Source organism: Talpa europaea (genome assembly GCF_964194135.1).
Source record: "Talpa europaea genome assembly, chromosome: 16".
In the NCBI taxonomy this organism is placed as follows: domain Eukaryota; kingdom Metazoa; phylum Chordata; class Mammalia; order Eulipotyphla; family Talpidae; genus Talpa; species Talpa europaea.
The window spans coordinates 29029331-29053574 of record NC_140084.1 but is presented as its reverse complement, the minus strand read 5'-3'; the positions used below and the strand labels follow the sequence as shown (position 1 = coordinate 29053574).

Sequence of the window (24244 nt, the reverse complement as noted above, 5' to 3'; positions counted from 1 at the left end):
GGTGTGGTCCCCATAGAATTTCCACCACCAATTCACCCTTGCACCATCACCACAGCCCCCTTTGCTCCTCCCTCCCTCCTTTGATCCCTCTCCCTCCCCTGCAAGATGTCCCTGGTTTATAATTGTCTGTTTGTTTGTTTTTGTTTTGTTTTGTATTGTTATTATTTTTTCCCCTGATGGCTTATTTGGTTCCCCTATATTCCTCCTAAAAGTGAAACCATCTGATATTTTTCTTATTCCTTCTGACTTATTTCACTGAGCATAATTTCTTCTAGCTCCATCCATGTTGCTGCGAGTGGCATTAGTTTATATTTTTTGATTGCTGAAGAGTATTCGATTATGTATATATGCCACATCTTCTTGATCCAGTCATCTATTTTTGGGCATTTGGGTTGTTTCCAGGTTTTACCTATTATAAATAGTGCTGCAATAAATATAGGGGTACAGGTACCCTTTTGAATCAATGTTTTTGTGTCCTTTGGGTAGATTCCTAGGAGTGGAATTGCTGGGTCATATGGTAGCTCCATTTTTAGTAGTCTGAGGAATCTCCATACAGCTTTCCATAGTGGTTGGACCAGTGTGCACACCCACCAGCAGTGTAGGAGAGTTAATTTTTCACCATAATCTTTTTTTTAATGCGCCTACCACTGAACATTTTATTTACTCTTGATATATTAATGGTATTATCAAGAAAATATGGTACAGTTTCAGGTTTAATAAAATTACATGGCAAATTATCTTTTGATGCATCAAAAATCATTAATATAATGGAATAAATTATTTTAACACCTCAGTAGTAATGGATGGCTAAAAGAATATAAGCATTTTAATTTTCAAAATGTTTTTGCAGTTACACATTTCAGGGGATACTGAAATCAATGAGGCAAGTGTTTAGAATTTTAGAAACAGAAACAAAAGAATAATTTAGAAGGGTGACTTGTGGGTTTCTTCCATGCAAGGGTTCTATCAGTATAACTGGCCTTCTCATAACAGCAAGGTTATATGCAATATGTATGTGATAAACAAAATTGTTGTTTCTTTAAATTTCTACCACCTCAGTTTCACTTAAACTTTCACATTTAGACTTTTGCTTAAAATCAAAAGGCAAGTGACAAGTACATTTTAAAGGCACGTGGCTAAATACTGTCTCATGCAAAATAATGGTGATGATTTTTCTCAATAGAGCAAAGTCTATCAGAGCAAGTAAACAGTCAGGATAGATGACTACATCCATAAAATAATCTTGACTTGCTGCACAACACCACAGGGCAATTTCACACTCTGAAGGACATTCTCAGTATAGGCCTGCTCTACAAGGAAGCAGGAACGATGAAAAGATGATCTATTATACAGTAGAATTAGCCACAATATTTATCTGTTCTCCATTAATCAGGGTTTTGTATCTTATTTTTTATGTTTGCCCCTGCTCATGGATTGGAAGAATTAACATTATTAAAATGGCCATCCTACCAAAAGAAGTATACAGATTCAATGCTATTCCAATAAAAATCTCAATGACATACTTCAAAGAAATAGAACAAATACTAATGAAATTCATATAGAACCACAAAAAAGCACGAATAGCCAAAGCCCTACTGATGAAAACAAAGGAGAAAGGCAGTATCACACTTCCAAGCTTCAAGCTATATTACAAAGCCATAATAATTAAAAGTTTGGTATTGGAACAAAAACAGACACACAGACCAATGAAACCAAATAGAGAGCCCAGACATAAAGCCACACTTATATGGACAACTGATCTTTGACAAAGGAGCAAAGAATATGCAATGGAACACAGACAGTTTGTTCAATAAATGGTGCTGGGAAAACTGGACCTCCACATGCAAAAAAATGAAACTAGACCACTACCTTTCACGGTGCACAAAAATCAACTCAAGATGGATAAAAGAACTGGACATAAGACCTGAAACCATAAAATATATAGAAGAAAATATAGGTAAAACACTACAAGGCATTACATCTCAAAAACATATTTAAAGACTCATCACCCAAAACAAAGAATGACGAGGAAAAGATAAACACTGGGGATTACATCAAACTGAAAAGCTTCTGTACAGGAAAAGAGACATTAACCAAAACAACGAGACACCCCACTGATAGGGAAAAAAATCTTTGCACTCCATACAACTGATAAGGGACTGATCACAAAGATATACAAAGAATTCACCACATTTTTGCCAACATTTGTTGTTGCTAGATTTTTTGATATGTGCCATTCTTACTGGTGTAAGGTGGTATCTCATTGTAGTTTTGATTTGCATTTCCCTGATTATAAGGGATGTTGAACATTTTTTCATATGCCTGTTGGCCATTTGCATTTCCTCTTTGGAGAAGTTTCTTTTAAGTTCTTCTGCCCATTTCTTTCTTTTTAAAAAAGATCTATTTCTTATGCATACAAGAGCTGGGGTACAAGTCAGAGGTGTGGGGGGTGAGAGGATTCACCAGAGACAGAGTGGGGAGCAGAACAGGCAGATCCACCGAAATACACTGCTGAGGGGAGCAGTGGGTGAGTCAGGAGAGGTCTGCTGTGCCATGTGTGTTTCTCCCTGGATGCCCAGGGATCAAACTTGTGCTGCAGAGGCTGTGGATTGCCTCGTAGTGTGGTGCTTAACCCCTTGCGCCACCAGGGAGATTCTTTTCTGCCCATTTCTTGACTGGATTTTTTACTTTGTTTTTGTTGAGTTGTGTGAGTTTTTTGTATATCTGTGATCAGTTCCTTATCGGCTGTATGGAGTTAAGCAGTTGTCTTTTAAATCATATAAGGAAAAAAAATTAAAAACCAAAAATACATTAACATTGACTTTCATATGATAAATAAGGACGGTTACCTTTGCTGATATATATTTCTTCTGCTTGTGGATTTGTGGTAATGTGTAATGTCCTTTCAATTCCAGACTGAAGGACTTTAGAATTTCTTGTTAGGCTTACAAATAGCAAACTGTTTGCATTTGTCTGGGAATGTCTTAATTTCCCTTTCATATCTGAAGTATAGTTTTGACAGATATATAACTCTTGACTGACAAGCTTTTTCTTTCAACACTTTGAATACGTCATCCTGCTGACTTCTAGCTGCCATAGCTTCTGATGAGACATCAGCTGTTGATTTTATTAGATTTTTTTTTACATGATTATACCTTCTTTCTTACTGCTTTTATGAATTTTCCCTTTTCTCTGATTTTGGTTATTTAGATATAATTTGTTTCTGATGGATCTCTGAGTTTCTTCTAATTGATATTCATAGAGATACTGGACATGAAAATTTATCCTTTGTCATAATTTGGAATATTTTTATCATTATTTCTTCAAAAGAATGTTTGCCTTTTCTCTCCCCTCTTTCTGGAACTGCTTGGGGTACTTGCTGGTGTCCCATGAACTTCTTAGCCTCTGTTAATTTTTCTTCATTCCTTTTTCTTTTTGGTCCTTGGTTTGGATAACCATCAATGGATTTATCTTCAGATTCTCTAGTTCTTCCTTTTCCAAGCTCAAATCTGCCAGTGATCCCCTCTAATAAACTTGTCCTTTCAGTTACTGTACTTTTCAACTCCAGATTTTCTATTTTGTTATTTTTTTATAGTTTTTAAAAAGATTTATCTATTTATTTATTTATGCATACAAGAGCTGGGGTACAGACCACAGATGCAGGAGGTGAGAGGATTCACCAAAGACAGAGCAGGGAGCAGAACAGGCATATCTACTGAAATACACTGCTGAGGGGAGCAGCAGGCATGACAGGAGAGGTCTGCTGTGCCATGTGGGTCAGCTCCCTGGCCAGCCAGGACTGAACCTGTGCTACAGTGGCTGTGGATAGCTTCATAGTGCTATGCTTAACCCATTGCGCCACCAGGGAGGCCCCTATTTTTATAATTTTATACATTCTCTTCACTGTTATTCTCTATGGTTTCCTTTATTTTTTTTTTGTACATGGTTTCTTTGAACATATTTAAAGTAAGACCAATGTCTGGATTTCCTGAGGGACTATTTCTTTCTTTCTTTTTTTTTTTTTTGCTGCTTGTTGGGTTCTACTTTCTTGTTTCTTAGCAAACTTTGTTGAAAACCAGAGATGTTGAATATTGCCATGTGGCAATTCTGAATTTTACTTCCTCCCCATTATTTATTGTTCCTTCTTGTGGCTGCTATTGTTTGCTTGTTTAGCAATATTTATGCTTAATTTTACTCTAATGCACTTATTACCATTTAATAAGCTAACAAATATATTATACTTGTATGTTATCAGTCTTCCCAGCTAGAATGTGAGTTTCATTATTTTGCTCAGTGGTCTATCTCCAGGACCTAGAATGGTGCCAAGTACAAAGTAGAACCTTAATGACTGTTTCTGGAAATCTAAGGAAAGGGAGATGGGGAGATTGGAAAGGGAAAGGAGGGGAGAGGAGAGGAGAGAAGAGGAGAGGGGAGGAGAGGAGTGGGGAGGGGAGGGGAGGAAAGGGGAGGAGAGGAGAGGAGAAAGGGGGAGAGGTAGGGGGAAGGGGAAGGCAGGCAGGCAGGAAGGAAGGAAGGGAAGGAGGGAGGGGAGCTTGTGTCCCATAAGTAATCTCTTTCTGAGCGCACTAATTATAATCAAGATATCTGGGGGGCCTCCCCAGTTGAGTGCTGGGCTGCGAAGCTGCCCGCGACCTCTGCGGTGCCGGTTCAGTCCCCGGCTGCTCCCCGGCCACTGGGCGAGGGTCCCACATGGCGCGTAGACCTCTCCTGCCGCCTGCTGCTCCCCTCAGCAGTGTGCTTCGTAGGTCTGCCTGTTCTGCTCCCCCTTCTGGCTCTGGTGAAGCCTCTCACCCTCCCACGTTTCTGATTGTACCCAGTGCTTATATAAATGAATAAATGAATAAATAAATCTTTAAAAAAAAAAGATATCTGGGAAGATACTTCCAAAGGGAATCTGGGGAACAGCCCCAGAAAGTTATGAGGAAGTAGGAATTTTCTACATGATTCTGAAGAAGGGAAGGAACAGAAACAGCAAGAACTCATCAACATTCCTAAACTCTGGAAGACAGGCAGATGCAAAGTCAGCATGCAGGTGATATCCCAGACACCAGTGGGAGCCCCTGTCAGTGAGGAAACGGATGGGCAGAGCAGGCTGGTCAGCCAGCAACAGGCTCCTCCAGCGGGGCTGTGGCCCTGGGCCAGCAGTAGGCTACTCAGACTCACCTCTGTGATTTCGAGCTGTGATCAGTGCAGGGACCACAAAGAACACGTCTCCAAGCAAGTCCAGAAAAGAATTTCGTATTTCAAGTGGAGACTGCTTGTTGTGGAAGTATTCTTGAGCCACAAGGTACATATACTGGGTGGGGATGTTCTGTAAAGAGTCATGGTCACAGGAGACCCAGGTCAACACCAACAGACAACACAGTGAGTCTTCCTTTACCCAGCCGTTCTTTGAAGCTACAACTTTAAGTAAAACAGCATCAAGAAAACAAATTTAACCAGAGGCCAATTGGTATGACAGGAGTTAACTTCTTACTCTGGTCACAAAAACATCCCCAAACTTCTAAATAAAGACTGCAAACTCTTCTAATCTTAAGTAATAATTTGTATTCATTCATTCATTTCCCTACACACTTGTTCCAGTTCAGCGTCTTGGGTGGTTAGAGCCCGCCCTGGCAGCTCAAGGCATAAAGTGGGAATCCTGAACAGGATGCCCTTGTGTCGCAGAACAGTCACACCCACACCACACTCACTCTGACTGGACAACTGAGTCACGCCAGGGAACCTAGCGTGTACATCTTTGGGAAGTGGGAGGGAACCAGACCCCCTGGAGAGAGCCCACACAGGACATGCAAACGCCATGAAATTAGTGGCCCTGGCTGGAACATATTTTTTTTCTCATCAATGTTACAATAAAATGATGTCATCAGAGGAACAGTTATACCGTTTGAAAGGCAGCACCTGGGGTGCTCCTGCACCCCAGGAGAGACCGCATGCCCTTCCGGTCCCCCGGCACCTTACTACACAGGCTGCTTCCTAGTCTGGTGATCTGGTTTGACACCTTCCCTCTGGACATGTACACCTGCTCAAATGCTCCCTTTCTCTAAGGCAAGACCTCCCATGAGCCCATTTCCAATCTAGCCTGAGAGATTCCACTGTCCGATTTGTATTTTAAATATTTTTCAAACCTTTTCAGCAACTCTAATCAACAGGCAGCCACGACCACCAAATACCCCCTATAAGCCTTCAGGCCTGAGGGATCCCCTGCGTTCAGTCTGCCCCACTTTGCATCCACAGGGCTCTTTCTAAAATGAAAATCAAATAACGTCCCTGCCCCTGAGGTCAGCTTCATTTTCTTTCCGTATTATAACAGCTATGTGCACCCTCCCTTGCTGCAGCCAAGTCCTCCCGCTGATCTCTTTGAAGCCTCTGGTCCAGATTTGTCTTCTCTGTTCCTACAGCTCCCCTCACCCTGCTCCTTTGCCAGCCAGGGAAACCTAACTTGAACTGGCTGCTCCCACTGTGAGCCCCACAGGGCGTCAGTCATTACTCTAGTCCACAGACATGGATGGCCGTGTCCATCCACCTCAACAGTCCACCAGTTCCTCGGGACCTTGGGAAGGACCGAAGCATGAGGACTTTCAATGAACATTTGTTGAAAGAATAAATGACTGAGACAAACCTGCATGGAATATACCTGAATAAATGTGCATGACGAGAGAGAAAGGAGGAAAGGAATCCATCTCTACATCCCCGTGCCTAGGCTCCGTCTGTGCAGGGAGCTAATGAAAAAATGCTCCCAGCACTGCTGGAATCCAGCACAGGCCTCATTTGGCCTGTGCTGACTACAGGCACCTCGTCCCAGTTGTGTTCAGAATTCAGAACTTTTCAGATCGTAGATAGATAATTCAGCACACATGCTCCAATTATGTAACATGCTCAGGGGGTTGGGGACCCAGACAGCACCCCAACATCCACATTAACATGTCCACAAAGAAACCTATGAATAATAGAATAAGTAAAAAGAATGCCTGTGTGGGAATGGTGGAGACTGGCTACATGTCAGCTGGGTTAGGTTTGGCCTCCATGTGATTACAAAAAGTCTTTGGACTTCCAGAGCTCTTTGTATGTTGAGAGGTTGGCTAAGGGACTGCAGAACTCTACCATGTAAAGACTGTAGGAAGGAAGGAGGGTGGGGGAGGAGGGAGGGTGGAGGAAGAAGAGAGGGCTGGAAGGAGAGCAAGGAGTGCATGGCCCCAGCCCCTACCCAGAGCACCACCCAGCAGGGCTTGTTAAGTGAACAGGTCTCTGTGGGGGTCCTGCTGTCCAGCCCCACTTACCATTAGTGTGTGTAACAAGTGCATGGCCAGAGATTTGTTGGAGCCTCTGAGGATCTCAGGGAATTCCTTCTGTGGAGAGAAACCAGGGCTCTGTCAGCACCTCAGGTTGTCAGAAGGGAAACCGGCACCTGTCTTTCCTCAGGGTGGCTGGGATGGGCAGGAGCCCCTGCTGTCCCCTGACAGGTCGGTAGGACAGCCTCAGAGGGTGGTTCGAGCAATGTGACTTCCTGTCATACCTGCCATCTTGGGGACCCAATGGTTGCCCTGAGGGGAGGCTACACAACAGGGGGAGTTGTATCTGCCCAAATTCCTCTGCTGAAGTTCTCACCACCGCACTTATATCTCAGAATGTAACCTTATATAAAGAAAGTATTTGTTCTTTTTTAAAAAGATTTATTTATTTTTATACAAGAGCTGGAGTACAGGCCAGAGGCATGGGAGGGATTCACCAGAGACAGAGCAGGGAGCAGAACACGCACTGGAGAGGCTGTGGACAGCTTCACAGCACACACTCAACCCGCTGAGCCACCAGGGAGGCCCATGTAGAGATAGTTTTAAGAGGTGATTAAATTAAAATGAAGTCTGACTGGTGTCCTTTTAAAAAGGAAGTCTGGACACAAGGAAACACGGGTATGTGCAAGCACAGAGGGAGACCAAGCGAGCAAACAGCAGGAAGGCAGCCACCTGAAAGCTGAGGAGGGAGGTCTCAGAAGAAACCAGCCCTGCTGCCCTTGAACTTGGCCTCTGGCCTCCAGAATTTGAGGAAATAAGTTTCTGTTGTTGAAGTGACCCATACTGGGGTATTTTGTTAGAACCACACTAGCAAAGTAATATAGGCCACAACTTGACTTTGACACCAAATTCAAAGAGAGACCAGACAAATCTCGAAATTAGTGGTTTGATGTTCTCTTTCTAAAGACCTTTGCAATCAGGGCCTCTGAGAAGCCGGCACTTGGCAGACAGCCAGTAAGGCTGCGAGGCTGGTGGTTAAGAACCAGTGCTGCTTGGTACATAGTAAGAACTACGAGTAATTATTTGTTAAGTGATCTTCGCAGGCCAACATTCCAGCTTAAAAACAGGAGTGAGCAGAAATACTACTCATTTGTCAAGTGAATGTCCCTAGTTCATTTTTTGTCTGAAATCTTGGGGTAATGAATCACTAGGGTAGATATTTAAACATAATTGTCGCTTGGAGTCTGAGGGAGCCCCCAGTCATTCAACTTATTTATAGTTGGTCTAACTACTAAGAATTGTCTGTGCATGTTTGGGAGTGTGACCACACTAGGCCACACTCTTGGGAGATGCTGGGGGCATAGACTTCCTTCCCACCTTGCTCCTTCCTTCACAGCCAGCCATGAGTGTAATGACCAGAAGATCAAGCTTTTGAGCTATGCAGACCAGGCTCCAATTCCCTTTCGGTCTCCTGAATAATTCCAATTATCTAACATTTCCTGATTGTTTACTATTTGCAAATTATTGAGTGTGTATATGTGAGGCAGGTAGTAAGATCAGCCCTATTTCACAGAAGAAGGGATAGAGGTTCAGAGAGGTTAGGCAACTCACTTAGGGTCACACAGCAGGTAAATCAAGAACTCCACACTTAAAGCCAGATTCTAAGTGCATAAATACTACAACTATTTCCACACTAGCTGGGAGACTTAGAAAAGTCACTTTTGTTTCCCTGAGCCTCAAAACTGGAATAATACTGCCTGTTTGCCAGTCACAGCACAGATGGGAACACTCGGCAGGTAGAAGGCATACAGGACTGGCCACAGTGCTGTGGGGTGTTGGCTGCTATCAGCAGCACCAACCTTCTTCTTCCTTGCACAGACCCAAAGTAAGTAACAGTGGTAGGATTTCCTACCATTCTACTCAAAGGGCCACCCTCCTCCCAGGCGGAGTGCACTAAAATGGCTTACTTAGGCCAGTCTGTGATAGTGGCAGTGGTCTGGATAGGGGTTCCCAATTGCCTTCTTACAATAGGAGGAAGAAATTCCCACCCCCACTTAACTCCTAAACATTGCTGTCAGTCAAATTAATAATGGCAGATGTGCCTTTACAGCCTCATGAATGCGGGGTTTTGGTTCTAGAAGGCCACCGAGGACCCCTGAACTGGACAGACCTCTGTGTTCCTTACCCTCCTTTCTCCAGCTTGAAAGGAGGCTTGTCAACTTGAATGAGCTTTGATGGCATTACGAATTTAAGCACTCCGCTCTGCTGAGGGCCACTGAGAAAATTTGTTTTTGAACGTGGAGGGTCAAGAAAGTGGGGCTCCCTGTTAGCATTCAGGCCTCAGCTCAATGGCCCCTCCTCAGGTAAGTCTTTAGCGATTGCTTTCTCTTCCCTAAAGCAACTCATTCTCCTGGGTTTACATTCTTCCTGACACTTGTCACTCTCTGGAATCATCTTTTCAACTTGGTGCTCTCTCTGAGAATGTAAACCAGCAGAAAGCAGGAACCGTGTCACCCGGCCACTGCCATAAGCTCAGTTTTTGCCAGAGCGCAGAGCACATAGTAGGTACTCAGTTCATCCTCATTGAGTGAATGACATAAATCCATAATTTCAAATTTGCACAATCTTAGAGAACATTCTCAGGAGTCAAAGGCCTCAACCAAGGCTGCACAAGAAAAGGTAAAGGCTGAACTTTTCCAAACCTAGATGAATTTCACCTTTGAAACTATAATCGTGCTTATTTGAAACAAGCACTTGTGATGTTCTGACCAAAGCTCTGGCCCAATCCTCTAACATTTTACAGACTCATTTTTCCACAAGCATCTACAGGAGATAGGGGTCCACTTGCTATGGCAGTTCCCATCCTCTGTCACCCACCTCAGAGAGAAAAGATGATCGCTTAGCTGAGGGGCCTCAGCCCTCACAGTATTTGGTGTCACCTAAGGGGAACCCATCTGTGGAAGCAAACAACCACCTCACTCATTGGGAGAGACCAGAAGCACCACCAGAATCCTCACCATGGGCAGCAGAAAGCCACACTCGTGGTTATTGACTCCGATGATAGAAGGAACTGGATGGAATTGTTTCTGAGTCATTAGATCTAGAGGCTCCTCAGGAAAGAAAAATCCATCAACCACTCGAGTGAACGACTTGGTTTTCTGAAATAAGAAGGGAAAAATTGACAGCTGTTTCTCTTTACAAATTCTACTGTCCCCAACCCCTAGCCAGGCTGAGGCAAGTGGTCAAAGTGCAGTAAGAAAAGAAAAGAAGCCGTCCCAGTGCAGAGTGCCCCTGGGCCAGCCCCCTGGAGCAAAGGTACTCAACTTTTTTGAGCCTTGGTTTCCTCATCTTCTAACTGGGTAAGAACAGTAGTTACCTAAGAAAAATAGTAGCCTTGCATTGTGTTTCTCAAAGTGGGCCTCCAGGACTTGTGGCGGCAGCATCATCATCAGGAAACTTACTAGAAATGCAAATTCTCAGGTTCCATCCCAGACCGCCTGAATCCAGAACTCCAGGGGTACAGCCCAACCATCTTGTATTAACAAGCCTGCCAGGAGATTCTCATGAATGCTCAAGTGTGGGAATCACTGACTAAATGCAACAGACAGAGTGGGGAGCAGAGGGATGGCTAGTGGGGGTGTGGGAAGCTCGTCCTGAGACGTCCATGTGCCTTGGATCTAGCTGGATATTTCTTAGGTCTGAGGAAGCAACACCTGGCTCTCATCCTGGTTTTTCAAGGTGTTGAAAGTGGGTCAGAAGGGAAGACACAAAACAGCTGTCTTGCGACATCAGATCAAGGACTGTTACCCATTTTTTGGATGTGAGCACAGCTCATGCCAAATAACTAACAAACATGGAAATCTGACAGATAATGAACTTGATGATTCGAGGACAATCAGAAGCTCCAAGATTGGAAAGGACATAAAAGCTCATCCAGTTCAATGATTCATCCTGTGATTGAAATTTGACAGTGGTCATCTAGACCCTGCTTGAATACGTCCAGAGTGAGTGTCTCACTCTCTTCTAATTGAGCCTGTTGTTTTTCAGACAACTGGGTTTTTAGGAAGGCCTTGGTTATACAAATTCAAAGTGGTTTCCTAACAGAACTTCGAGCTCTTGACCTTGATGTTAGCTTCTGGTAGCATGTGGAGCAAGGATGGTCCCCATCTCTGTCCAGGAGATGCCTTCAGTGACCTACAGACAACCTTTGAATTTTAGTGGCTCTTCAGGCTAAGCAGCACCCCTGGCCCATCAAGTTCCTTAAATTACCTATAAGGATTCTGCCTTCTACATGGGCAGACATTATTTTTTAATTGTAATGTCAGGCATTACTATGAATCACTAATCCCTAGCTTTCCAAGTCTCAAGCCTAAGGAAATAAGAGAGAAGTAGGATTTGCCTTCAGCTCCCTTCAAAGGGCCAACCTGCCCCCAAGCCCTCCCCTGCTCTTTACCTGGCTGATGTTGAGCAGCTCCTCAGACGATTTTGCCCTCAGGCACTGCAGCAAGGCAGGGGAGTCTGAGGCCTTGCAACCACAGGCGTCTGCAATCATCTGCAACTATTTCCAGAAAAGGACCAGGTCACAGCTGGGTACTGAAAACCTCCAAAAAAGTGAAATTTGGAAAGAGTACTTAATCCAGCCACAGGCTGCTCTGCCTGCTGCCCCCTCACCACCTTGTGCCTAGAATAGGATGTACCCATCAAGGACAGATGGACTGGTGTTCTCCATACTCGCTTACCTGTACCTCTTTGTCATCTTTGCTAATTGTCAGAGCTGGGGGAGGTGCTGTGTCAGTCTGTGGGCTGGGACAGAGTCAAGGTTCTGGGTTCCAGAAAGGCCAGTCTGGCACCAGTCCCCCAAGGAGATGAGAAACTCAACTCTGGGCTGCTATATGGAGTTAGGAGGCCCAAGAGTAAGGAATAGCTTTGCAAGCTTCTTAACTGCCAGTTGAGGCATGCCTCTAGTCAGTCTTGGCCTGTCAGTTCTCTGAAACCTCTCTCTCGCCCCCAGCCTGGAAAGCCCTAGAAGTCTTTTTTTTTCCGTCTCTATGCCAATTCTACTAATTTTGGCCCACCTCCTACTTCTCGCAGAATGACAAGGGGTTGAGCACAGTGCTGTGAAGCTATCCGCAGCCTCTGCAGCACAAGTTTGATTCCTGGCCAGGGAGCTACCCACATAGCACAGCAGACCTCTCCTGTCTCCCTGCTGCTCCCTTCAGCAATGTATTTCAGTAGATCTGCCTGTTCTGCTCCCCACTTTGTCTCCAGTGAATCCTCTCACCACCTCCTTCTGCACCTCTGGCCTACACCCCAGTTCTTGTGTGCATAAATAAATCAATCTTTTAAAAAAAGAAAAAGAGGGCCTCCCCGGTGGCGCAGCGGTTGAGCGCTGGGTTGCGAAGCTGCCCGCGGCCTCTGCGGCGCCGGTTCGATCCCCGGCTGCTCCCCGGCCACCGGAGGAGGGTCCCACATGGCGCGCAGACCTCTCCTGCCGCCCGCTGCTCCCCTCAGCAGTGTACTTTGGTCCTTCTGCCTGCTCTGCTCCCCGCTCTGGCTCTGGTGAATTCTCTCACCCTCCCGCGCTTCTGACTGTACCCAGTGCATGTATAAACAAACAAACAAAAAAAAAAACCAGCAAACAAATAAATAAAGCATGCCTCTATACAAAAAAAAAAAAAAAAAAGACATTTGTTTAAAAAAAAAGTACTTTTAAACCACTGCAGTTTTCCTCCTCTTAACTCTTCTTGCCCAAGGATCCTCACCTTCTCTACCCAGCCCTTTGCAAAATGCCTGCTCACCCTGACATTGAACTTTGCACATGTGCAGATCCTGTCCCTTCAAAGTGGTGGCCCTTACTCTTCTGGGCGTCATAGATGCTCTAAGCAACCCATGAAAGCTATAGACCTTCTCCCTGGGAAAATGGACACACAGAGAATCTGCATACAAGGAGTTCAAGGAGCACCTTCCAAACACATGGACTGCAGGTTAAAAATACTTGGCATGAAACATTATTGTTGTCTTGAGCTAGTTTTCTACTTATAAATTCAGAGGTCCTAGCAGAGTTGAGAAAACATTGGGAACTCAATATGCATGTGGTGAATGAACAAATATGAGCACAAACCAGAAGTTGATATATCGTGTTACCAAAATCAATAATCCCTGTGTATTGAGGTTATTTTTACAATCTTATAACTCTGCTTCTGTTTCTGTTCTTAGTGCGGGGTTTGTATTTTCTAGAGGATATTTAAGAAAATACACCACTAAAATGTACAATACCTGGGCTCCACAGTCTAATGTTTATTTAATATTCATCAACTGCAACAGCATATCCCTTAACTCAAACATTAAGTAAACATTTACGGTCGCCTAAAATAACCAAGGCATTACGCTGGGACATGAAAGATAGAGACCTCAGGATCCAGGTCCTCACTATCTGGCAGAGTGCTAAGACAAGACGACAGATGACAAATATCTGGGTATATGTCCTATCGCCCCACATGATCTTGTGCCAGACAACATTAATCAGTCATAGTGTTATTCCCACTGAGCTGCAAATAGCCTCAGAATCTTTCTTAACATAGTAGTCTAGGAGGTGAAGCAGAGTAAGTATAGGAGATGAATTTTATATAAACAGGGGACTAAGTTATATATCATAAGCAAAGGATATAGTTAAGGTGGAAAAATGATCATGGTACACACATGTGTGCACACACCCACAAGTGAACACACATGCATATACACACAAAAACACACACATTTGCACACACCCACATACACACAAACCCAGATACTCACATTCACACATATGCATATGCAGTCACATGATATTCATAACACTCACACGCATACACTTTCACACGTATGCATATGCACATATGCACTCACAGCCATGTACACCAGCAATATTGCATTATGTAGCTGCACCCACTTCCTACTGAACCAGGTCTTCCATGGTAGCCTCTCTGGGCCAGCATCAGATTCTTTGACCATGGTTAGCAAGTACAGGGAAGCACGTGGTCTATGCACAGATGATCAAATTCTTTCCTGAGAACAAACTGGAAAGGGTAACAGTGAACCTACATCCTTACTCCTAGCGTCATCAGCAGCCTTCAGGTAAGGGATGATGGCCACCCCACTCTCCATGATGGCTTTGTGGAATAAGCCAGTGGTCAGTGGTGACAGAAGCTGGAGAGAGAACACAGGAGACACGAAGTTATTTATGGGGCTGGCTCCCCATCACACACACCGCCCATTCCTTTTTGGAAAAAACTTTTCTAGGAAGCTCTAAGCTCAGAGGGGGGCAAAAAAATCTGGTTTGGGGGTTAGAGCTGTCAAGGGGTTTGGGCAAGTTATTGAACCTCTCCAAGTCCTGACTCCTTATAAACTTGAAGTTCATGAGCACCAGCTCTGTCATCTCTTAGCTGGGGAAGCACAGGCAAGATGCTTATTACTTCTAAGCATCCCCTTTAGGGGAGCAATACACTGAAATAGAACCTATTACTGAACCTATATACTGAAACTGAACCTATCTCCTGGACTTGTGAGGAGCAGGAGAAGCTTAAATATAGAAGGTTTTGTACAGTGTTCGTTTGAATAATAAGAGCTCATGAAATGGTGGCTATCATCACATATATAAAGTGAGTTACTATAATCCCTTTATTGCATTACTTTGAAGATATAAAAAAATACTTTGTCAAGGGCTACACAGCAGAAGTTCTCTTAACCCATCTCTTGTAGCTCATTTCTGTGATTATATGTTAACTGGTATCCTCTAGAGCCATTTTCCAGGACCTCGGTACATTCCTATTATCATCCATTTCCTGCCAAGAGTTAAGTGTGTTTGCTTCCGAACTTGTTTTTTCAGTTACACTTACTACTGTAATTATATAATGGGTGAAATACCATGGGAATGAATGAAGTGTGCATGTGAAAAAAAAATGTTTGGGGGAAACAAAGCCTTGATAAAGGCAAGTAGTGAAAAAGTACTGCTGTCAAATTAGATGTGAACAAGTAAGAGTAAAGTGTGCAGAGGGAAATAAAACACTCCATGAGCACTTCACAGCCTACTTTTAGGCATCTTGAAGTTCATGCTCACTGGAAAGAAACTAAAACTGCAATTTGAGGGCAATGAATTCTTTAGGAGGTTTCTGCATGCAGATGCATGTTGGCCCTCCAGCCAGCGACAAACTGAAATGACAAGGCCCTAAATCAAACCACTGGTGAAGGAATGTACATTTTATGTTTTAAGTAAAACCAAAATGATTATATGAATCATTTGTTATTTTATGCTTTTAGCTTAGTTTTCTATTAGACAAGTAATTACCAGTTCTGGTATTGGATACCAGGGCTCCAATTTTATAAATATAAATGATTTTTTTCTCCTGTTATTACAATGTGACCTTGGGCGATTCAGTTAAACTTCCCAGGACAGTTCTAGTCCATGAAATGAGACTGAGCCCCTAACTCACAATGTGAGTCTCTCTGGAGATCACAGATCTAAGAGTGTTTGTTCAACTCGAAAGCACCAATTTGGTGTCAGGGATTCATCATGTGTATTTTCTAATCTGCCCCACTGAGATTAGTTCAGGCCCCAAAGAGGAGCACTCACAAGGCCAGAAACACTAATGGCTCCCGCTGACTCGCCAAAGATGGTCACGGAGAGTGGGTCCCCTCCAAAGAGGTTGATGTTCTTCTGGACCCAGGTAAGGGCAGCCACCTGGTCCAGGAAGGCCCAGTTCCCTGGAGCATGCTGGTCCCCTGTGCTGGGGGTGAAAGGCAGGGTGAGAATGCCCAGTGGGCCACTGACGTTGGGGGTGAGGCTGTGGGAGGGTGTCAGGGCATCACCACCGTCCTATAGGGAAGAGAGGTAAATTGGAAGTTTGGGGGAGCTAGAAAACCAGGTTGGGTTCTCACCCTCTGCTGAGATTTGGATTTCTCTGAAAAGTTGATGAATGCTAAACAGCCAGGAGGAAAAAGCACAGCCTGGCAGGAAAAACTGCAGGGTATTCATAGGTTCCCCTGAATCAATGGATCCAGAAGAGCCCTGTTCTTGGCAGTTAGGCTGCACCAGGGAGCAAGGCCTCCCTGTGCACAGAAGTTTCATGATCTGGATACTTATGATCCTGGGTGGCCTTGAGCAAGTCAATGAACCTGCTTTACCACAATGTTCTCTTGTCTAGAATGGGCTAATCCTGGTGCCTAATTTGAGTGGTGGTTGTGAAGGCTGATGGTGCCAGGCACACAATAAGCCCTATGTCCACATCAACGATCACTAGTCAGTCAATCACCACCCTGATTCACTCCTATGGTCTGCATTCAGACTGCACAGTAGCCTCCCAGTCAAACTCCCCATCAGCATCTGGACACCCTTAGCCCCGCCTTCACTCTACTCTCCAGAGCACAGCCTGGCTTTCAAAGTCTCTGCCAATCAGACCTGCCCTCACCTTTCTAAATCCATGTCCTACTGTGTCCTCATTTGCCTGCCTAGATATTGGAAACAATTTTTGGAAACCTTTCTGCCAAAGGGATCTGTTGCAGTCTACCACGGTACATAATCACTAGAGGTGTAATTGCTCTGGTCACAGTACCTCTCTCAGTCCTCCTTGTCTTCACTGAAGCCCCGGAGCCATCTCCCAGTGCTCCAGGACCGCATATTGCTACATTTCCTTGCAAGTTCCCAGCTTTTGCTCTGGCAGCAGTCTTTGCAAAGTATGATCTCTCCCAACCCAACCTTGTCTTTCGGGTGCAGCTGGAATGCCACCTCTCCCATGAAGCCTCCCTGATTTCTTGCAGCTCTCTCGGTCTCGCAGTCCCACTGCCTTGCAATCTCAGGGCATTAAACCTGCCCTACCCGGTGGCATGAGTACTGGTGCTGCTGCATTAGCTTCCCCATGACACTAAGAGTTTCTCAAGGTCAGATCCATATTAGCATCACTGCTAAATTCCCCGCTGTGACAAACAGCAGCCTGCCCTCTTGACTCACTCATGCCTTCCACCATATTCTTGGTAGGATACCAGAAATGTCAAGAGCCTCGGCTCTATTCTGTGAGCTCTGAGAAGCTGCTTCCCCTCTCTGTACCTCCATGTTTCAACTGTAAAGTGGGACTAGCAACAGTGTGCTTCCAGGAAGACTATTCTGAGGGTGAGCTGGAATAATGCATGGTGAGTGCCTGCACCCTACCTGGCTCACAGTGAGCGCCCAAAGCATGTGAGATGTTATTGGACAGAAGGAAGTCAGCACAATGAATCATTTTTCTCAGGGAGCATTCAGGGAGCCTCGAGATGGGGCCCACGCTACACTCCTGACTGCTCCCACAATACAACTGGGCTACATGTCTCCATTCCCCTTGGAGTTGGTGTGGCCTTTGCGTTCTGCCACAGGATGTGAAGAGAAGTGATGAGTGCAACCTCCAGGCTGACCCTGGAAGGCCTCCCTGGCATGACTCCATGCTCTCATTCCAATGCAGAGGGCCTGGAGCCCTGGAGAAGAGCAGAGCCACAAGGGGGAAGGAGCCCGGGTCCCTGATTGACTATGTGGAAGGATATCTGTCAATCAGGAACACTCCATTGGACTTTACTTGAATGAGAAAGAGATTTTCATCTGAAAAGTTACTAAGATTGGGGGGTTCACCTGTGATAACTAAGTAACTTGGGCCAAGTTGGTTCAATGGCATGAAGGCTCCTTTCTCCTGTGGTGACTGGACACTGAATCTCCTATGGCTACTACACAGCTGCTCCCGGGAGATCAGGGGGTCAATCACTTACTTAAAGAAGCCAAATATTCCCAGCCGATACTGGATAGTCACAACCAGAACGTCCTCGAAGGCAGCCAGGGCAGACCCGTCGAAGATGGAGGCTGAGCCAGTCTCGAAGGCGCCCCCGGGAAACCACACCATGACCTAAAGGGGAGGAGAAAATGCTCCAGTCAGCCCTTGGGGCACCCAACCCCCTCCCTAAACAAGAAATTCTTTCTTTAGAGAAATATAAATCACTTTCCTGTCTAAAGAGCATCAGAAGTTTTGTGTTTTGAAGATGGTCCAGGTTAAGCATGTAGGTTCTGTAACCTGAATACCTGTGTTTGATTCCCAGCTCTGCCACTGACTGGCTGCGTGACCCTGGGCAGATTACTTAACCCCTCTGGAGCTAGTTTTTCCCATCTGTAAGATGGGAAGAATGAAAATATCTCACTTACGAGGTTATCATGAGGTTTAAAAAGATTCTGCATCTAAAGCTCATGGGCAATATCGGCACATTTCAAGCGTTCAAGAAGTGTTAACAGAATATCATGAGACTTGTGACTCACAGGAAGATGGAAGTCACTGGCAGCCATGTATGAGAACTGAAGTTGCTTAGGATGTTTTAATATAAGGCTTTTTTTCCCCTACCTACAGAGAGAAAGGGAGGTGAGAAGAGGAAAAAAAGGAAGAGATGTGTAGATGTAGATATTTTAATATATTGATTAGAACAATTGGTTAATTAGGGTCTTATATTGGGAAGTCGCAGGAAAAGAGAAGAAAACCACTGAGGGAGGGGCCTCCCCGGTGGCGCAGCGGTTGAGCGCTGAGTTCGAAGCTGCCCGCAACCTCTGCAGCGCAGGTTCGATCCCCGGCTTCTCCCCGGCCACTGGAGGAGGGGCCACTGGAGGAGGGGCCACTGGAGGAGGGTCCCACATGGCGGAGGGTCCCACATGGCGCACAGACTTCTTCTGCCACCTGCTGCTCCCCTCAGCAGTGTACTTCGGTCCTTCTGCCTGCTCTGCTCCCCGCTCTGGCTCTGGTGAATTCTCTCAACCTTCCGCGCTTCTGACTGTACCCAGTGCTTATATAAATTAAAAAAAAAAAAAAAGTAAAAGAAAAAAAGAGTAGAGGGAAAGTTAAAAAAAAAAAAAAAGAAAGAAAGAAAAGAAAACCACTGAGGGAAAATGGGAGCTGGACAAAAGCTTTGGCTTTGGCAGCAGGTTCTGTCACTTACTACAAGTGTGACAAGGAGCAGGACACTATGCCTTCCCATGCTTCATCCTTTATGTCTGTAGAATGGGTCCAATAATCTTTACCCACTGGGTTATTGAGGGAGTTAAATGAAATAGCATGTTGTGTTGGGCAGGTAGTCAGTGCTCATAGATGCTGCTGATGTGATAAAATAAAGCCACTGTCCCATTGTAGTGTGTTTTAGTGTGACTAAACACTCACTGGTGGGATATACTTTTTGCACTCCTTTTTCACTCTCTTCTATAAGGATCTTCATTGCAAACAGGAAAACTGGAGGATGCAATATACTCTTTAAAAGGGGGATTTCTCAAACAATAATGAATCAAAGTCTTCTGTAACAGTGTTTTTTCTGAGTTTACAGGTCATCAAATGCTTCAGGAGAGACAAAACAAAATAAAAATCAAAGGGGAAGTCATCGCCAATAAGGAGGCAACAAGAAAAGAAGATCAGGTGAATCTGTCCTTATGACTTTTAAAAAGCTTATTGATGTGTCCAGTAATTACATTTCCCTCATACAAAAAGGGGCCAGGTCAGATTCCAGACACCCAGACAACACAACCTGCTGGCTGGAGACCCCAACATGACGGGTAGCCTTACAGGGAGCTTGGAGTCAGAGTCTGCATGGGCAGGCACGTAGATGTTAAGGTACAGGCAGTCTTCTGACACTTCCAGTTTGGGGTAATGCACCTTGAGTATGTTTTCATCTGTGATCAGCCAGTCTGCGTTCTGGAAGCACCTTGGAAAAGGGAAGGAGAGACCCCCAGAGGTGCTGTCAGCCAACTTGCTTAGGAGTCAGTTCTTGTGACAGCCAGAGGGGAGGCCTGGACTTTCCCTGTGCCTGAGCCGAAGAGGTTTATGGGAGCTATTGGATCGGTGCAAAGTCTAATCATGCCTCATCCTCCCATGAAGGCACAGACAAACTACCCAGAAAGGGAAGGAAAAGCACACTGTGCAGAATAATTATCCCATTAACTCCAGGCACTCACCTATGTCTACACCCACCACTGTAATCCAGACACATGCATCAAGACTCAAACTGGCTCAACAATTCCCCAAACTAGAGGGCTGTACACTGACTAGCATATCAAGGGCTTTCCTCAGGAAGCTCCCTTTTTGATCTCCAGAGAAACACAATAACATTCACAGGAACCAACTGACAAAGGAGGGCAGAAAGGCTCCTGTGTCCAGGGTTTTGCTCAAGCCAGACCCTCTGCCAAGACTATTATCACATATCTAGTTCCTCATGTTCTCCCCTTTCAGTACAATTCTCCCCTTTCAGGCTCCTTCAAGAAACCTTCTGATATTTTTTTCATTTAGATCATCTTTGTAAACATCTATATATTTTATGTTATTTCCTAGAATGTCTCCTAGGCTTACACACCAGTGTCCTCAACTCATTGAGAAGCCAAAAGCCTGTATGCCATAGCCCCTAGCACCAACCCTGATACAAGGTTAAATCAGAAATCAAGGCTCCACAACACAGCTATCCTTAACTTCCCTTGAAGGTGAGGCGAGGTGGTTCTCTGTATGTCCTGGTGCCCTTCTCCAATAATGGCTACACTTGTCATTCAGTCTATGTATTTTGTTGTCATTATTGTTTATGTCACCACCACAACTACCAGCCTACAGGTTCTTTGAGGGCAGCTGTGCCTAAACCATTCTGGTTTCCCCCAGGGCCTAATAAAGAGCTAATTGTTGCTGGTTCCCATGGATATTCGTTGAATGAAGAAATGAATGAATGAATGAACAGCTGAGTTTCAGCTAAGTGTCCTTGGCCTCAAGGCTACATAGTTTTTCTGTGACTTAGGGAGCTTCTTGGCACTAGAACATTCATTGTACCTGGGACTCCAACATCAAGAGCCAAAGGTGGCCAACCTGATTGAGGCTTCACAGAATTTGAGTCAGAAGATTCTTGGGAGGGCCTCCCTGGTGGTGCAGGCACTTGAGCACCACGCTGTGGAGCTTTCCGCAGCCTCTGCAGTGCGGGTTTGATTCCCGGCTGGCCAGCGAGAATCCCACATGGCAAAGCAGACCTCACCTATCTCACCCACTGCTCCCCTCAGTGGTGTATTTCGTCATTCTGCCTGTTCAGTTCCCCGCTTTGGCTCTGGTGAATCCTCTCACCCTCCCGCACATCTGGCCTGTACCCCAGTTCTTGTATAAAAATAAATAAATCTTAAAAAAAAAAGAAGATTCTTGGGATTTCCAAGTCCCACCTCCGATCTAATACTCAAGGACCCTCCACATTTCATCTGGAACTATTACTAGTTGGCCACCGGAGCATGAAAATTCATAGTAAGTGGGCTCTGCTTAACTCCCTGCCTCCCATGTCACAGAAACACACTCATGTACTCATTCCACAAGCACTGGTAGATTTCCCACTATGGGCCAGACCCCACACTGGGCACAGTGTTGAGTGCTAAAGATAAAAGGCCACTAAGGGGGTTCTTAGCTCTAAAACCCTTCTTCCCCAGCATGACCATAGAGGCTAGACCAGGGTGAGAGGGTTAGAAGTCACACAGAAACACCTCTGCAATCCCTTCCAACCAAAAGACTCAATAAGGCTATTGCAGTGGTTCCCAAACCTGATTGGTCCTCAGAATCCCTAGAGAGTTGTCAGCTAATAGAATTTCCTGGGCCCAGCACAGGAATCTGTATCAGAAATGAAGCTTTCTAGCACTTCTGTAGTCCTCTCCTCCCCCTCCCCAATGCCCACCCAGCGTCTCCTTTCCCATTGGGCTGCAAGACCGTTATCCCCCTCAATGCTCTGCCCCTGCCTCAGCCCATGGGACTGAGCTCGGGCTTACAATTTAGGGTAGGAAGTGGCTTTTCGGGAGCCCTTCCAGGGTAACGCAGGCTTCGGTTTCTCAAATCGCAAGGATCCTAGAGGGGGTGCTGCATAGGGGATCCCAAGGAACACGTTCACAGGCATGATGCTTCCTAGCACAGTGACTTGCTTCCCCTGGACCCATCCCAGTCTGGTGTTCCTCCATGGGGCATCAGCAGCCAGCCCTGTGGGAACAAACAGGGAAGAAGGGGTGGAATCAGGAGCTGGTTGGCAGGCGGCAGGCAACAAGCCAAACTTGGAGCTCCCTCTAGCGGACGATTGTTCTTGACTGAGACACCGCAATGGGAAATATCAGGATTCCTTTTCAATGAAGCATGTCTATCGCTTCCTTCAAGTTTGTCTTAGAAGTCACTTGTGCGAGAGCACCCATTGAGTTCCTCCTAAGAGCAAGGAGGAAGCCACACAATTCCCCTGTTAATTTGGGAAACCATCTCCCTCTACAGCACTGAAGCTTTCCTTTACCATGAAACGGATATATACCAGAGTCTAAGACCCTACGACCTATAAAATCATCTGGCCCAGAGTTTTCAAAAATTTTGGCATTTTCGTAACTATCAGTTCAATTGTTGGCATGGCTGTGCATCTCCTGTATGGAAACTACTGACTTAAACTTTTTTCTTAAAATTAAATTTAAATAAGCTTTTAAAATTTTACTTAGGGCCTTCCCTGGTGGTGCAGCGGTTGAGTGCTGGGCTGCGAAGCTGCCCGCAGCCTCTGCAGCACCAGTTTGATCCCCGGCCACCAGCGAGGGTCCCACATGGCGCGCAGACCTCTCCTGCCGTGCCTGCTGCTCCCCTCAGCAGTGTATTTTGTCAGTCTGGCTGTTCTGTTCCCTGCTCTGGCTCTGGTGAATTCTCTCACCCTCCTGTGCTTCTGACTGTACCCAGTGCTTGTAAAAATAAATAAATAAATCTTTAAAAAAATAATTAAAAAATAAAATTTTATCTAGAGGAATCCTAAGCAATTACATCTATGGAATGGTAGTTTTAATGAATCGGGTGTATACTTTTGAATACACATGAAAATAATTTTATACATCAATGAATATTAAAAAGAAAAAAATCCTCTGATTCAGATACAACTTGAAATTACCTCATCCACCCCCAGCGGTATGAGGATGGCACTTTGGAAAACTGAGTGCAAGTGTTTCTGTCCACATAGAATACGGGGCCTTAACTGTCCAGCTATTTACTTAGCAGGACCCAGTTGTCTTAATGTCCTGCCTGGCGGCTGCCACTACACTACAAATTCTGTTTCATGACCCACCCCAGCACCCAGGACAGTGCTCTCCAAGCCCTCTCCAAGCAGGATGTGAGCAACCAAGGGCAGGACCAGGGTCTTTTGAGTTCTACCTGTACCCAAGAAGGAGATTCTGACTACCAGCAATACAAGACCAGGTGCCTGAGGTTACTATACAATCTTCCGTGGGACCCCAGAGACCATGACTGTAAAAAAAAAAATCCTCCAAGGTAGGGAAATCTCCCAATCCCACTCCTGAGAGCCCTCTGTTCACAACAAATATCTCACCCTTGGTGGCAGCTGCAAAGACTAAAACAGCCCAGATCAGGATCTGGACTGGATGCACCTTCACTTTGATCATCCGGCTGGCTCCCCTGAACTCCCAGGACATCACAGCCACTGCTGGCCTCAGAGAACTGTGGTCAGTAAAAAGAGCCAGCTCCCTCTTAGAAGACAAATGTTGAGCAGGCTGCCACAGGATGCAGGATTGGTGAAGAATAGCATCAGACAAAGATTTTCAAACAAATTGCCAAACAAGACTTTCCTGTTCTGATTTACATAAGAAGAAGCTGATGATTAACCACTGACTTGGGAAAAGATAACTTGGTAGGTTTGGACTCATAGGACAGCAGAGTGGAAAGGACATTTGGTATTAAATAAGTCAGAGACCTCAAACTCAAATGCCTACAGAGGTCAGGGAGGCAGCAAATAAGCAGTGAATAAAGTTGACCAGGAGACACAATGGGGGATGTGGGGACTGTGAAAAAAACTAGACAGCAGATGCTCTCTATAAAGGGGCAGTGACTTCTCAATTCCAGTGAACATTTGCTTTCTGATTACAGAAGTAGGCCAAACCTCTTAATTTGTATATGACTTGCCTTTAAAATATCACAGGGGCCTCCCTGGTGGTGCAGGTG

At 45.1% G+C, this 24244-nt stretch overlaps 1 protein-coding gene across 1 annotated transcript in view; it reads right to left on the bottom strand.

Moving 5' to 3' along the window:
• The window catches only part of LOC311185973 (carboxylesterase 5A-like), a gene marked incomplete at its 5' end in the record, with an annotated part of 28976 nt that extends 5258 nt beyond the window's left edge, over positions 1-23718 (bottom strand). The window contains 10 exons of the mRNA XM_084256859.1: positions 5185-5332; positions 7302-7370; positions 10271-10411; positions 11707-11811; positions 14334-14438; positions 15862-16015; positions 18018-18151; positions 19838-19976; positions 22048-22252; positions 23616-23718. Of these exons, the coding sequence (XP_084112985.1) occupies positions 5185-5332; positions 7302-7370; positions 10271-10411; positions 11707-11811; positions 14334-14438; positions 15862-16015; positions 18018-18151; positions 19838-19976; positions 22048-22252; positions 23616-23718 (1303 nt within the window). The remainder of the gene's footprint in view (positions 1-5184; positions 5333-7301; positions 7371-10270; positions 10412-11706; positions 11812-14333; positions 14439-15861; positions 16016-18017; positions 18152-19837; positions 19977-22047; positions 22253-23615) is intronic.
• Positions 23719-24244: the final 526 nt, after the last annotated feature.